This window comes from Canis lupus, chromosome 7 (assembly GCF_048164855.1).
Source record: "Canis lupus baileyi chromosome 7, mCanLup2.hap1, whole genome shotgun sequence".
NCBI lineage: Eukaryota > Metazoa > Chordata > Mammalia > Carnivora > Canidae > Canis > Canis lupus.
In genome coordinates, this window is record NC_132844.1 from 23,598,737 (window position 1) to 23,615,157 (window position 16,421).

At 37.8% G+C, this 16,421-nt stretch overlaps 1 protein-coding gene and 1 long non-coding RNA gene across 7 annotated transcripts in view; one reads left to right on the plus strand and one right to left on the minus strand.

Annotated features, from left to right (window-relative positions):
• Positions 1-16,421, plus strand: part of MDN1 (midasin AAA ATPase 1) — a 166,527-nt gene that overhangs the window by 39,505 nt on the left and 110,601 nt on the right. For all 3 annotated transcript variants that reach the window (XM_072832058.1, XM_072832059.1, XM_072832060.1), the window contains exons 15-17: positions 584-644; positions 7,562-7,773; positions 15,182-15,285. In XM_072832058.1, coding sequence (XP_072688159.1) covers positions 584-644; positions 7,562-7,773; positions 15,182-15,285 — 377 coding nt within the window. The remainder of the gene's footprint in view (positions 1-583; positions 645-7,561; positions 7,774-15,181; positions 15,286-16,421) is intronic.
• The window catches only part of LOC140636647 (uncharacterized), a 68,434-nt gene that overhangs the window by 24,455 nt on the left and 27,558 nt on the right, over positions 1-16,421 (minus strand). For 2 of the 4 annotated variants that reach the window (XR_012033874.1, XR_012033871.1), the window contains exons 3-4: positions 3,607-3,723; positions 326-440 (exon numbers count right to left, since the gene is read on the minus strand). This is a non-coding gene — a long non-coding RNA (uncharacterized lncRNA). Of the gene's footprint in view, positions 1-325; positions 441-3,606; positions 3,724-7,678; positions 7,741-16,421 lie in introns of all 4 variants that reach the window. The other 2 variants (XR_012033872.1, XR_012033873.1) reach the window with 2 other exon arrangements.

Sequence of the window (16,421 nt, forward strand, 5' to 3'; positions counted from 1 at the left end):
AAAGTGCCACCACTCCACTTTGGAAATAACCACTGAAGATTTTTTCCTCGGAAATAATGTAATTTTTTCCTCCTGGAAATAACTGCTGTTAATGGCTTGGTATCAACTTTTTTTCGTTCTAATCTATGGCCTGCAAATATATAAACATTTAAGTCTGGTTTTATGTTGAAAGAAATGGGATCATGCTCTTTGTATTGCATTTAGTTCCTAAATAAATTGGGCATCTTTAAAAATAGAACTGCCTCATTTCTGTTCCAGTGGCTAATTAATAATATTCTATACTGGCTGTTTATTTAATTCTAACTTATAGACGACATTGACTTACTGAAGGATTTTTTCGTTGTTTTCAGTTATCTGATGCCACAGCAATAATACACAATGAATCTTCTTACACATATCTTTCTGGGTTAGGTGAAAATTATTGAATGGTTGGGAAATTCCTGAAAGTAAAATAAGAGGATCAGAAGAAATACACACTTAAAGATTTGCCTTATGCTCATGTCCACACATCCTTAAAGATCACACTGGATATAATTAGTCTTGACATTTTCAGAGTGACCCTTTCGCCCTTTCTTTTTAAAAGGCCACCGTTTGAGGGTTGTCAATATGAATCAACAAAGTGACACTGCAGACTTGCTTGGGGGGTGAGTATGATTTAAAATTATTTTCTTTTCTTTTTTTTTTTTTTTAAATTATTTTCTTGTTAACTTTATGTTCTGCTTGAGGGAACAAATAATTTTTCCATTTAAAGTTCAAAAGTAGCCTTAGAAAAAGGTTCAAAGATGTGCACCCCTACCCCTACCCAAGCAGGTTATTTATTGGACTGTATTGCAGAGCTCTTGGATGTGTAGATGTTTCTTTTTATTTTAAAGAACACTTGAGGTTCTTGCTTTCAAAGATCATACTGGAATGGAGAGAGAGAGAAAAAAAAAAGTATATAACCAACTAATATTTGTGTGTCCAGTCATTTATCAGCCTACATTCTGGAGTCACAATGCCTTGGAGCTAGACTCTCTCTTGCAGTTCAGCTATCTTTGAAACATTAACTAACTCTCTATTTGGTTAAATGCTGCTCCTAGGACCCCACAAAGGTCATTAAAATGCCCTTCTTCCATGTTGGTATTTTTGAATATGTTACAGTTACAATTTTAGTTTGTGCTGAAAGCTGTAAAGCTGATGGATGCTGTTGGCATACTTTATGTTGAGCAATATTAGGATCTGTCTTTTTTTTTTTTTTTTAGGATCTGTCTTATTAACTCAGAACAGTTACTTAAAAAAATCGTTAAAGGCACGAAGTAGAATTTATTGTCCTTTTTGCTCTTTATGGTGTCTGCCAGAAAGCTTTTCATTTATCTTTTTTTTTTTTTTTTGAGGACCACATTACAGCAGTTTTTGTTTATACTCTTTGTCTTATATCCTTCCTCGCTGTGAGTAGAGTGCCACTTTGGAATCCTGCTTCCTTTGGTACTTTTTCTTTTCTTACCTATAACTTATATTCTGTTCTTCACATGTTAGTAATTATGTGCTTAATGCTTTAAATATTTATTTTAAATATATATGTTATATATATGTTTTAAATATATATTATCTTAAGATCCATTAGCTGAGGCTTATCTTTCTTACTCTAATTCTACTTTTATTTCCCCGGTGATCTTTCTACCTTGTTTTTATTTTACTTCTATCAATTAATTGACACTTAATCTCCCCTTTCCCTCATCGAGGTACTTGGCCATGTGTTTTCACTAACATAGAATTTGTTACTTAACTAGGTATATCTATACTACCATGTATTTCTCTCTATTCTGTATCTATATGTGTCTGCAGGAATATTCTCTTGTTATGTATTCCTAACATAAATGGCTAGGCTTGTACTAAATGAACATGGACTGGGTCTGTCTCTTGTATGAATTTATAGTGTTATGTCAACCATTTTAAGTCGTTTTAAACATAGTGAGTACAAAGATGCTTATTTGTGTCCTGATGCAATTGATAATATTAAAAGGTTAGAATCAGAATAAGGTAACTGGAATTTTGTTTTAGTGCCAACTTGCTAAAAAGAATATATATTCATTTTTCCTTGTCAGTAGGTTAGCATCAGCTATCAGAAAACTTACATATGCTTCAATTTTTATATGGTTGGAAATATGCATTGTTTCCTATTCTTTTGTATTACTGGAAAGTAGTATAAATCAGATCTTTTAGTATATAACATTGTAGATGCATGGATGATTCCCTTGCTTATGAATTTTTGTATATAAGAGAGACAAAATTACTTTTAAAAGACAAGGGAGTGGAAAACAATATTCAAGAGTTGGCAGGGAGATGGGATCTAGAAAGGGTAATAACTATTTTGGGGATGTGTTACTTTCATCTGTTTTATTAGGTTTTATAACTTATGTTAAACATAGTTTGCATATGTCAAATACTATTGTGAAAAAATAACGAAAGAGGGATGCGTGGGTGGCTTAGCGGTTGAGTGTCTACTTTCAGCTCAGGGCGTGATCCCAGAGTTCCGAGATCAAGTCCCACACCGGGCTCCCTGCGAGGAGCCTTGTTCTCCCTCTGCCTATGTCTCTGCCTTCTCTCTGTGTATCATGAATAAATAAATAAGATCTTTTAAAAAAAAAATGAAAGAAATTTATAAACCTAATTAGTTTGGTTTGTGAATCTGGATCCTTTAGATTTTTTTTTTTTAATTTTTTTTTAAAATTTATTTATGATAGTCACAGAGAGAGAGAGAGAGAGAGAGAGAGAGAGGCAGAGACATAGGCAGAGGGAGAAGCAGGCTCCATGCACCGGGAGCCCGACGTGGGATTCAATCCTGGGTCTCCAGGATCGCGCCCTGGGCCAAAGGCAGGTGCTAAACCGCTGCGCCACCCAGGGATCCCTAGATTGGTTTTAAGAAGATTATTATTGAGGATTAAAAACACTTGGTAAAAGTTAAGCTTCAGAGACCATCAGAGTTTTATGTTATGCAGATTGCCTACTGATCTTTGTTGGTATATGTACCCCCTTGTTTTTTTTATTAGTATTAGCTTGGTATACCTTTTTCCTTCATTTAATTTTAGGTTTGTGGGTTTTTTTTCCCCCCTTTAAGTAGACTCCACACCAAACGTGGGGCCTGAGCTCATGACCCTGAGATCAAGAGTTGCATGCTTTACTGATTGAGCCAGCCCGGATCCCCTCCATTTAATTTTAGCTCTTTTTTTTTTTTTTTTTTTAATTTTTAAGATTTTATTTTGAAGTAATCTCTGCACCCAACATGGGGGCTCGGACATATAACCCCGAGATTAGGAGTCACATGCTCCACTGACTGAGCCAGCCAGGTGCTCCTGTTATTCTGGTAGGCAGAACATAGACCTTTAGATTACCTGTGAGTAGAGAATCCAAGTTCAAACAGAGTTGAGGGTGATGAGACTCCATAAAGAAGAGTAAAGGAGACAGAGGACTTACATGAACCAGATAAAATCATTCCCGAAGGAGAAAGTCTAGGACTAAATGGCAAAACCCAGAGCACAGGTTCACAGTACTGACTATTGAGAAGGAGATTATCTCGGAAAAGGCAACCTCTGAGGGAGAAACAGCTGTATAGAGAAGGAGAGGTACCTTTGGAGAAGTTGTCAATAAAGGAAAGAAAAAATCGGAGGAAAAGTAAAGATCCCGTAGAAATGGAAGGGCGACCAACTTGCATCCTGTCCTCTTTCTTGCCACTCGTAGAAACATCTGCACAGAAGAGAGCAGGGCAGAAGTGCATATGCTTATAAACTTGGAATCCTGACTCTAAAATGAAGAAAACTGTTTCTTACTCCCACCCCCTTTAAAAATTTTTTTTATTTATTTGACAAAGAGAGAAAAAGTACAAGCAAGGGGAGTGGCAGGCAGAGGGAGAGGGAGAAGCAGGCTCTCCGCTGAGCAGAGAGCCCCACATGGGGCTTGATTCCAGGACCCAGGATCATGACCCGAGCCAAAGCAGATGCTTAACCGACTGAGCACTCATGTGCCCCTTGAAGAAGAGTGTTTATCATTTCTCAGCATGTACTGTTTTGTGTTCTTTCACATATTACAGTTTTAGAAAGTCATTTTCTTTTGTTTTAGCCATTTTCAAATGAATTCTTACATGCATTCTCAGTGTTATTTTCTCTCAAGTGTCAGGTTGGTTCTCACTGAATATTTGTGTTGCAATTCGGTTTTTTTTTTCTTTTCTGAAGTGTATATTTTTAAGATTTTATTTATTCATGAGAGAGAGAGAGAGAGAGGCAGAGACATAGGCAGAGGGAGATGCAGGCTCCCCACAAGGAGCCTGATGTTAGGACTCGATCCCGGACCCTAGGATCATGCCCTGAGCTGAAGGCAGACACTCAACCGCTGAGCCACCCAGGTATCCCTGAAGTGTATGTATGTATGTATGTATCTGTCTACCCACACACACACACACACACACACACACACATATTCAGTTTTTACATCACTTGTAAAATTGACTTATATTGACTTAACTCTTTCAGTCATTGGCTCCACTTTAAATGAACAAATGTTTCTTTGAGTCTAATTTGTAGTTATTAAGCTACTATACTTTCATGAATTCAATAAACTTGGGCCAGTTAATAATGGTAATAATTATAACAGCTGATTCTTATATATACTCATGTTCCAGGCACTATTTTTTTTTTTTAAAGATTTATTTATTCAGAGAGAGAGAGAGAGAGAGAGAGAGAGAGAGAAGAGAGAGGCAGAGACACAGGCAGAGGGAGAAGCAGGCTCCATGCAGGAAGCCTGATGTGGGACTTGATCCCGGGTCCCCAGGATCACACCCCTGGCTGCAGGCGGCGCTTAACTGCTGCGCCATCAGGGCTGCCCAAGGCACTATTTTTTTTAATTTCATAGTTTATTTTATTTTATTTTTTAAGATTTTGTTTATTTATTCATAGAGACACACACACACACACACAGAGAGGCAGAGACACAGGCAGAGGGAGAAGCAGGCTCCATGCAGGAAGCCCGACGTGGGACTCGATCCTGGGTCTCCAGGATCACACCTCAGGCTGCAGGCAGCGCTAAACTGCTGCGCCACCGGGGCTGCCCCAGGCACTATTTAGAGTCCTTTATTTTTTATTTTTAAAAGATTTATTTATTTTAGAGAGAGAGCAAGGTGGGGGAGAGGGGTTGGGAGCAGAGGCAGAAAGCAAAACCTCAAGCTGACTCCCTGCCAAGCATGGAGCTTGATGCAGGGTTTGATCTCGGGACCCTGAGATCATGACCTGAGCCAAAACCAAGAGTTGCACACTTAATTGTGTCACCCAGGCACCCTGGAGTCCTTTGTGCTAATGTTTTAGCAACCATGAGGCAGACTATTACCCCATTTTATACTCAAGAGACCTGAGGCACATGTGATTAAGTACCTTGTTCAAGGTAATGGCTGGTTCATGTTTGAACCTAGTCAGTCTGTACTGAGTGTATGTACTTTTAATCATTACTCTGCTACCTCAGTTTGCTTTGGGTTCCATTTGTACTATCATCCTAAAGACTAGCAATTTTATTTAAATAAAATTTTTTTTTTTAATTCCTTACTTCTTCTGCTGTTCATCATCATTTGCTTGCTCCAGTGTGTAGCTCTCTCATCTTTCCTTGTACTCCTAATTTCCCTGTGGTCTCTCTTCCATTTAGTAGTTAATCATCTTTCAAAGGTGTAATCAGAAGTTGGACAGCAAGCACATCATTCTCTGTCTCAAATCCTTGCATTGACTTCTCAGGCAATTTAGAGTATATTCCAAAGGCTTTTTTTTTTTTTAAATCTCTAAGGCCCTTTATAATCCAGCATTGGCACTTCTCTGACATAATTTCCTTTGTCTGGCTCTGCCATTGAGCTCCAGCCACACACTTTTCCGTGTGGCACCTAGGTGCTGTTGTCTCTGTGGCATCCTTTGCCGCCCTCCCCCCCACCCCGCCCCCATGCTTGATTCGAATCCCCTTCAAATTCCAATCTTTAAGAAAGCCTTTCTGACTATCATATCTGAATTATCAGTGCCTTCTTCTCCCACTCTCCTTTATTTATATTCACAGCACTACTTGTATTTTATAATAGGTATATTTTTTATTTTCTCTTTCATTAGATTGTAAGGTACAGTGGGGCAGGACCTTGTGAGTCTTGTTTACTCAGTGCCTAACACCTAGCAGGTACTCAGTAAATTTTTGTTGAGTAAATCGAGTAAATGTCTTTATCAATGTGTTCATGCTTGCTGTTAAATATAAATGAGTTTGAAGTTCTTGTAGTTTTTCTCTGGAATCAGACTCTTTGATAGATACTCAGTGTCAGGGTCTTGGTTTTACTTATCTCATCGTTCCTCCCTCACAGTCCAATGAGTAAATAGGGTCTATGTGTTCTCTAATTGTGCTTGACTCTTCTGAAGCATACTTGGTATTTCAGTTCTCAAGTTATTTTTCTTGGAAATAAACTTTATGTCATGGTCCTTGAATTATAGTATTAGTATCTTAGGATACAGAAAATTGTATACTTATATTTTTCAGGAACAATTAGTGGTGCTTGAGCAACTTTTAGCTACAGGAGTGTTTCTCAACTCTTCATTATCATCCTTAACCCTGAATATTAAATTAAAATTTACAGAGGGGCACCTGAGTGGCTCAGTTAAGTGTCCCAACTCTTGATCTCAACTCATGTCATGATCTCTGGGTTGTGAGTTCAAGCCCTGCAGTTAGGCTCCATGCTGGGTCTGGAGCCTAATGCTTAAAATAAATAAATAAAATTTATATGAATTAATTTTCTAGCTCCTCAACCAGAGAATTGCTAAAGAATAAGAGAGAATCTAAATACTAAGTAATAAAATGTTGAGCTTTGGAGGGCCACAAACCTTTGCAATATCTAAGATTTTGTTGCTGCCCCCCCTCTCCCAGCTTCTGTCTCTTTAAGAGCAGTATATTCCCCCATCAATTGAGATGCTCTGAGCTGTGTTCACTTTGCTTAAGTTAATCAATTTCAGAGTTGTATTTTCTTCTAAAAATATCCTGAAAACTTTTTGGTTAATTTTTAAAAAATACATCATTAATGATGTTTATTTAAACATGTTAGTAAAATAAGTGACATGCCTCTTACTGCCCAACTAGGAATTTCCAATTTTTTTCATAATACTGTTTATCAAATACTAGTTTTTACCTTCAGTACAGACCCTTCAAACAGTGTGGAGAAAATAGATTATAATTTAATTAAACCTTTAACATGGGGCACCTGGCTGGCTCAATTGGTTAAGCAGCTAACTCTTGGTTTTTGGCTCAGGTCATGATTTCAGGGTCCTGGAATCGAGCCCCATGTTGGCCTTGATCAGCTGAGAGCCTGCCTGAGGATTCCTCCTCCACACCCCACCTTGGTCTCTCTCTCTCAAATAAATAAATCTTTATAAAAAAATAAAACTTTAACATAGATTTTAAAAGTATTTGGTATTATTTCCGATTTTGATTAAATTTGATTAAAATATCTATATTCTAAGACATGATTTCTAAATTCTCTTAGTCTCAGAAGTTTTGGAATTACATTTATCTTTTGTTTCAGTTACAAACCAGTGGACCATAAGCTTATTTGGCTGCCCTTACGGGAGGCATTTGAAGAACTCTTTGCCCAGACATTTTCTAAGAAGCAAAACTTTACGTTCTTGGGACATATTCAGACCTGTTACAGGCAGAAACGGTGGCAGGATCTCCTCAGACTAATGCAGCATGTGCACAAGTCGGCTGTCAACAAGGATGAAAAAGAGAGTGAAACTGGTAAGAATAGGACCCATATTACTAGTGGGAGGTCATGAGGCTGGGGTGTAATTAGCAGAATTGAAACCAGTGACCACAAGGCTAACGGGACTAATAAACGAGGCTGCAGTGTTTAAACATCCCTGACTCCTCTCCTCTGCAAGACAGATTTGAGGCTTATTGTTACATCTCCTTATTTTGGCTGCCTTTTTTTTTTTTTTTTTTTTTTAAGATTTTATTTTTAAGGAATCTATACGCAGTGTTTTCCTTTTTTTTTTTTTTTTTTTTTACGCAGTGTTTTCCATTAAACATCCCTGACTCCTCTCCCCTGCAAGGCAGATTTGAGGCTTATTGTTCCATCTCCTTATTTTGGCTGCCTTTTTTTTTTTTTAAGATTTTATTTTTCAAGGAATCTATACCCAAAGTGGGGCTCAGACCTACAACCCTGAGATAAGCTGCTTTTTGGCTGCCTCCTTAAGTAAATCTCTTTCCTTGCTGCTTACTCAATTGGCTTTGCTGTGTATCAGACATAAACTTTGGTTTAGTTATGAATTTGGTGAGCCATCCATCCATTAGCTTTTTGCCAGTGGTTCGTGGGCTGCCAGATGCTAAAAATCTGGTTACAAGTTCAAGCAGCTGCCTAGGCTCTTTGTCTTAGGGATTGTACCTGAAGCCCTACCCTGACTGGATGCTGCCAGCCCTCAGTGCTTAATTTAGCTGGTGTGGCAAGGAAATGGTTTTTGCTTTGGACAGATGTGTCTTAGTGAGCCTATTTCTTTCTCCCATTTGTCTTCACTTTCTTAGCCTCCTTTTCTTGCTGGATTAGGAAAAGGTTAACTAGGAAGCCATTTGGTTTGGTTGGTGAAGCCCTGATTCTAGGGAGTAACCAGTGCTTATAGAGGTATTCTGGGCTTAATTTGGTTTGTTGTTGCAGCTTTTGTTGTCATCTTTGGATAAAATCAGCCGCATTTTAATTGGAAAATGGGAAATGACAACTTGATTCCTGAATGTAGCCCTTTGGGCTATATTCTCCAAAATTGGGCAATGTGTAGTTAAGAACTTATGAAACAAAAAAGACTTTTTTTGCAACATTGCTTGGCCGTAATATTCATTAGACCTTGGATAAGAATGACCACTTAATGAATCCGTAAATTATAATACCATCTCACAATTGGATTTGTTCTGTAAGATTTTGTTTGCACCTTGTTTGTGTATTTGGATATGTGTTCATGTACGCTGTAAATATGAGATATTTTCTCCACCTCTGGATAGTGCTAAAATTAGCTTGTAAAGGAGCACTATTTCAGTTAAAGGTGAGTGTGTATAAGAATTGGGCATTCTAAAACTCAGAAACTAACCCAAGGTTTTCAAGTTCACATGATCTGAAAAAACATTGGGTACTAAAGATAATTTAAGTTTGTTGGTTTAATTAAAATAGACATATCTTTAGAATTTTCAACATTTAAGTCAAATTTATTTAAGTCAAATAAATTGATATGATTTTTTAAATATATATAGCTTGGACGAATGACTTTGTCTTTTATAGTTTTCGTGGGTAATCTAAACATAACTGTTAAGAACAAACATGTAAATAAGATTAAAAGGTTTATAGGTAAACTTTAAAGTCATTTTCAAAGTCCTTGGTAACCTAAAACTAAAGTTTTACTAAGTTAAATGATGAGTTAAGTAAAAAACACTAAATCTCTAGATCATTTCTAAATAAGATAAAACCTTAATTACTAAACATAGGTTTATATGCTTTTGGCCTCCTTTTACAGAGAAACTAAAGATATTTGAGTTTGTTAGTAAACATGTTTTGTGCCATTGCTGAGATAAGGCATATATTTCTAAAAATTCTTAAATGTCATAAATTCACCAGTCTAAGGAATGCTGCTGGTACAACAGACAGTTCACTATTAGTTACTACTTAGTTTTCACTAGAAACTTAAGGTTTCTAAGAGTTAAGAATTCTAATATATAGAATTAATGGAAATGATCAGAGAAAAAACTATGCAAGGAAAGTGAGACTGGTTATTTAGAAGGAAAATTGAAGACAAAAAGTGAATGTAAAGAGGAAAGTTGTAGGTTTGTGAGAAAGGAATCTTTGGAAAGGAATTTTGTGCTTGGTAGGCACTAAGATTAAGTTTATTAGGGAGTGATCAACACCTGGGGAAGAGAAGGGAGTAAGAAAGCAAGATTAGACAGAAGTTGAGCAGTGATACAATATCAACAGAAGCTTAGCTGATTCTCTGAGGAGTTTCAAATTTGGATTATCCTTCAGAACCATCCTTTTTTTTTTTTTTTTTTTTTTTAAGATTTATTTATTCATTCATTCAGAGAGAGCAAAGAGAGAGGCAGAGACACAGGCGGAGGGAGAAGCAGGCTCCATGCAGGAAGCCCGATGTGGGACCCGATCCCGGGTCTCCAGGATCACACCCCAGGCTGCAGGCGGTGCTAAACCACTGCGCCACCGGGGCTGCCCCTTCAGAACCATCCTAAATTGGGGCAAAATTGGAACTGGACTTTTATAATAGTTACTGGATGTGACCACCTGGGAAGAGGGCATGCCCTTGGTAAGGCAGCTGTCTTTAGTCAAGGCCATCCCCAGTGGCATTTCAGAGTTGAGGACTGTTGGCAGCACCCCTGCAGCTGAGAGTCCTTCATTTCTGATGGAGATTCTGGTCAGCACATCACTACACCCACCACAAGAACTCAGATCCATGCTGTGCCCTGGGTATCCTTATCCTGATAAGTGTATGTCAGCATGGGAGATGACAGGAAAAAGGAAGGGACTCTATAAATTTTTAAAGAATTCATTTGTTGGAACGAGTAATCTTTAATATCAGAAGTATACCAGCATCAAATTGGAATTAGGTTTTCATGTTAAAATGACAGTTTCCTTAGGTTATTGGTCTAATAAGAAATTATAAACAGGTTTTTATCTTTAATCTGCTTAGAAAAACAAATTTCTGTGTTTTGTCTTCATTAGATCCTTGATTACTTAAGAAAGTTGCATCTTCTCAGTATTAAAAGTCCTAAGTGTTGCTAACAATTCTGTAACCTTCTGTATTTGTATTCTGTAACCTTTAGAATCTCTTATTGCTGCCTTGGCTAAATAGGATACTAAGTTTTGTAATGATCTATAATCCTATTTTTGGCATATGCTTCAAAACTTTGACACTTCTGACAAATTTCCCAAAATTCAACTTCTAAATGAAGTCTTTTTTACTAATTAGGCTTGGTTGTTATGTCAGATTACATGGAAGCATTGTCAAAGAAAGGATGGTAAACCTTCTTAAGTTGTAAGATTAAAAAAAATATATTTTATTTATTCATGAGAGAGACCAAGAGAGAGAGAAAGAGAGAGAGAGGCAGAGACATAGGCAGAGGGAGAAGCAGGCTCCACACAGGAAACCCGATGTGGGACTCGATCCCGGGACTCAAGGATCACACCCTGGGCCGAAGGCAGGCGCTACACCACTGAGCCACCCAGGCGTCCCAGGTTATAAGATTTTAATATAACTTGGTACAGTGTCATTACTTGTAATTCTAATTATTAAAATGTTGTGTGCCCAGTAATAATTATATTTCCCTGTCAACTGTATTATAATGAACTCTGATCAGATCTTTAACCATGGCCATTTTTGAGCCTTTTGCCATTTATAGTTATTGTTGATGATCTTGCAAGTATGTTTCAGCTTAAAGGCAATTCGTAGAAAGGACTTTTGACAAATAAGGCTTTTTGATACCTTTAAGATGATAAAACTGAACAAGGTAAAAATTTCTGGAACTAATGAAAGAACTAGATTCAAGCAGAATAACATGGGACTAAAAGAACTGAGAAAAATGATTATATATTTTTTATGACTTTTGTTTGAAGTATTTCTGGTTCTCTAATATTTGCTCTTACAGATTTAAGGGAACTTTTTCTCTTCAGCTATGACTCACAGGAATTTAATATAATGTTCCTTTGTAAACAAATATGAAACATTTATTTTTTTCCTCCAGAATTCAGAAATTCTCTGAAAATTCTTATATTTTCGTGGCATGTATTATAATTATTAGCATAAGATCTCTAAGAATCTGTTCTCCGTGTAATAGGATGCCACTGGAAACATTGGTTATATTACCAAGGCTTTGACTGGAATGTCATATTTGAGGGTGAAATGCATAGACTCAAATGTGACCAGACAGCATTAAAGAAGTAGGTTGACTTTATGGAGCCAATAAAGCCCCTTGGAAATAGCAGCTTGATACCTTGCTTACAGATACCTTGCTTACAAAGCATCTTTACCTGGTCTAACTTTGAGAGCCCACCTGCAGGACAGTCTCCTGAGCTGACAACTGTTTAACAGAACTGACCTATTTTCAAGACTAAGATTGGTTTGTGAGATATGGAGCAAATTTCTTACCTAAGGTCCAGAACAATTAAACTCAATCTAACAAGAAACAATGTTGGATTGTGATTTTTTCTTTTTTTCTTTTTTTAAAAGATTTTATTTATTTATTTATGAAAGACAGAGAGAGAGAGAGAGAGAGGCAGAGACACAGGCAGAGGGAGAAGCAGGCTCCATGCACCGGGAGCCCGACGTGGGATTCGATCCCGGGTCTCCAGGATCGCGCCCTGGGCCAAAGGCAGGCGGCGCCAAACCACTGCGCCACCCAGGGATCCCGATTGTGATATTTTTCTAAAAAAAAAAATCTGTCAAAAGGGAAGAATGTTAATTTGTAACCATATACAAGGAAGTTCACGTATATATACTGTGGTAACATCAATAAAGCTGAAGCCCTTTTCACCAGTACATACTCATGGAGCTAGTTGGAAAGAAAGGGGTCTTTTTTTTTTTTTTTTCTTTCTTTCTTTTTTGGTAAGACTTCATTTATTTGACATAGAGCTCAAGCAGGGTGGGGTGGCAGAGGGAGAGGGAGATCCTTGGGGCTTGATCCTAGCACCCTGGGATCATGACTTCAGCTGAAGGCAGAGGCTTAACCAGGTGCCCCCGGAAAGGGGACTTTTGACTTTTGAGAAAGAAAGACAAAAAAAACATAAGAGCCAGGATCACCCAAACCTTGGATGGTGGCACACCTTGAGTATCGATTTCACCCACTATCTTTGGAACGAAAATTTTGCTAACTATTCTTGTGAGCTCTGACAGATTTTTTTTTAAATAAGATTTATGTATTTTTAGAAAGCAAGCAAGTGAGCATGGGGAGAGGGGCAGAGGAGAAGAGAGTCTTAATCAGACACCCTGCTGAGCGCAGGTCCTGACTTGTGGCTTGATCTCAACCCTGAGATCATGACCTGAGCTAAAACCAAGAGTAGGCCATATAACTGACTGAGCCACCCTCGTGCCCCACCCCAATATATCTTAAGATGTTTTTTTTAAGAGACAGACTAACAGAGGAGTGTTATTACTTGGGGTTACTGATTTGCTATATACTTTACAGCAGACTAACAGAGGAGTGTTATTACTTGGGGTTACTGATTTGCTATATACTTTACAGCAGGTTGAATCCACAAGCAATAAATGCTGGACAACAGGTGATGGTGTTTGTACATCCTTAAAGTGCCACTGTAAGAAGAGCTGTGTCTTTTTTTTTTTTTTTTTTAAGAGCTGTGTCTCTAATAGAAAAACAGTGGCCAGATTTCCTGCTTTTACCTACACAAGGGTCTGAATATGGACATGCAGAAAAATGACCAGATGGTGGCCACTGATGCTGATAGAACCCATCTGGTCAGAGTAGGAGGTGCTATGACAGCACTCGATGACCCACCTGTTGTACAGTATAAGAATGTTTTTCTCCACAGTTAAATATTTCTTGCATTCACCTTTTACTAGTGTCATTCGTGTCACAAGGCAACCCCTACTGTGAACTAATGCTATTTGGCTTTGAGGAAAAACCAATTTATATCCAAGACTTAGATCAGGTGGCTGGGTTTTAAAGGAATGAGGAGATTCAATAGAATTCAGTGAATTGTGTTTAACACTATTTCCAACACAAGCAACAAATTCAGCAAACTTCTAGAGCTTCCGGGCATCGCTGTGAAAGAATTGACTGGTGATAATGCGGTTGTCAGCCACACCAGAAAAATGAGATTTAGTGACAAGAAAGAGTGTTGGGGATACAGCTCTTTCCCAAGTTGTAAAGCTCCTTATTCTTGATGAAGGTTAGTTGCTGCATGGAGGTAAAGGACTTGAGCTGCTTCTGGTAGCTTGTATGGTTGCTGGATATGTCAGCTTTGATGTTGCTTGAAAGCAACCAAAGAAGAAACTACTGTTTAGTCAAGCAGAATGTACATGTTAAGCCAAGTGCTAGGGAATATTTCCAAGAAAGCACAAAGTTGTTTGATTCCTCAAACCCCGAAACTGCACCCCGTTTCTGTAGGAAGTAGTTAGAACTGTTATCCCAATTTACTCAAGAGTGAATCATGTTCAAAAGACAGTGGGGGGATCCCTGGGTGGTGCAGCGGTTTGGCGCCTCCCTTTGGCCCAGGGCGCGATCCTGGAGACCCGGGATCGAATCCCACGTCGGGCTCCCGGTGCATGGAGCCTGCTTCTCCCTCTGCTTGTGTCTCTGCCTCTCTCTCTCTCTCTCTCTGTGTGACTATCATAAATAAATAAAAAATTAAAAAAAAAAAACAGTGGGGATTGAAACTGGTAACAAAGGGTTAGTGGGACCAATAATAAGTGCAGATGTAGACTAAAACCACAGATGCAACTTTTTACCCAGACCTGTTTTCACTTGCCTTTAAATTTTCCTATCTTTCTTGGGGAAGGGTGGATTGAGGCTTCTATTCAGAGTCTCCTCATTGGGCTGACTCTTAAATAAATTCTTGCTGCACACTTGGTGTCTTTGTGATTGGCTTCCCTGCACATCAGGCAGACAAATTTGGGTTCCCTTACAGAATTAGGAGGAGTTTGGGGAAGAATGAAGCAGTAGAAATTGGAGCTTTGTAGGACTTAAGGGAGATGACTAATTCTGAAGTATTGCTGCTTCTGTGATTCTAGTCATGATTTCCATAAAAACATGATTGTTAATGTTGATGTACAAGTACCACTTATTGGTCAATAATTCCTCTTTCCTTAGAAAATAAATTATACCCAAAAAGCTGAATTCTACAGCCAAAGGGTTTTTGGTAGTTTAGTTATCTTCTCTGTGTTTCCTCGTTCATAAAATGGGAATAAGGGTATCTACTTCGAAGCTCTTATGAGGGGTGAAAGAATTAACTAACGAACATATGCATATAAGTGAACTAGTTACTATTGTGGCTGAAACATAACATTATATATAAGTATTTGAACTTATTTTTTTATACTTCTAAGATGTTTGATTTTTATGTGAGTTTTGTTTTTTTTGTGTGTGTGTTTAAGTTCTATGTTTTACAACCTAAAGTGTATGTTAAATTCTTGTCCTTATTCTTTTCTAGGGTTACTCCTAAAAGAGAAATGGGAAGCATTTGGTCTTAGACTCAACCATGCTCAACAACAGATGAAAATGACTGAAAATGCCCTATTGTTTGCATTTGTAGAGGTATTTTGGTTCAGTTATTTAGGTTAAAGGAATGTTGATTTGATACAAAATTCAGGTTTAGGCAGGCTACTATTTTGTATTATCTTTATGTTGATATTTTTAGTGCTTGGTGTTTGAGACTTAATAAACACTAATGAATAATACTTCAGGGGGAGATTTTTGAAAAATATCCTTTATGGAAATTATAAGGTCTTGATGAGCACCATTATTCTTAAAGTTGGAGTTGAGGACAACTAGTGGACTCTATTTCATGGTGAGGGGGAAGGAGGAGTAGATTTGGATCTATTCACTTTAGGCCTCACTCTCAGTGAATGGGTAGTTCTGCTGTTTTCTGCCTATCACCCTGTGGGAAGGACCAACCTAAAAAATTTTCATAGCTTAAGATTTTTATTTATTTTTATTTTTTTAAAGATTTTATTTATTTATTCATGAGAGACACACAGAGAGAGGCAGAGACACAGGCAGAGGGAGAAGCAGGGAGCCTGATGTGGGACTTGATCCTGGGACCACAGGATCATGCCCTGGGCCAAAGGCAGGTGCTAAACCGCTGAGCCATGCAGGGATCCCCAGCTTAAGATTTTTAAATTCTTATTTTAAAAAATTGTTTCTGCCTTCTGAGCTTTGAACTTGCCCTTTCCCCTTTTCCCTCTCCCCCATGTGTCTGACCCTGTCTTACCCATTTCGAATTCAAGTGGTGCAGCACCTCCGAAGTGTCAATGCACACACCTGCTGTTGCTTTTGATTCTGGAAGGCATGTAGTTTCAACTTGTAACAAAATATTTGTAGTCTTCAATAAACTGTGGTATTTTTTTAATAATAATAATAATAATAATAATAATAACAAATTGTTTCTGTGACATATTTTAGACCACACCTTAAAAGGAGGTGGGACTCTTGTTTGAGATAGTGTTTTGGTGAGAGAGATTACTCAATCATGTCCCATCAATATGGGAAATTTGGTCATCAGAGCTTAATCTTAATAGGAATATTTTTTTAAATAACCAATTAGGATGTCAAGTGCTCTCAAAATAGGGTTTATATCTATTTCATGACTTGGCATTACACTGGAGTTCAATACACTTGTCCTGTTTTAATGTTTTCAATTTATAGAAGATTCTGTTAGGATCATTGTGAAA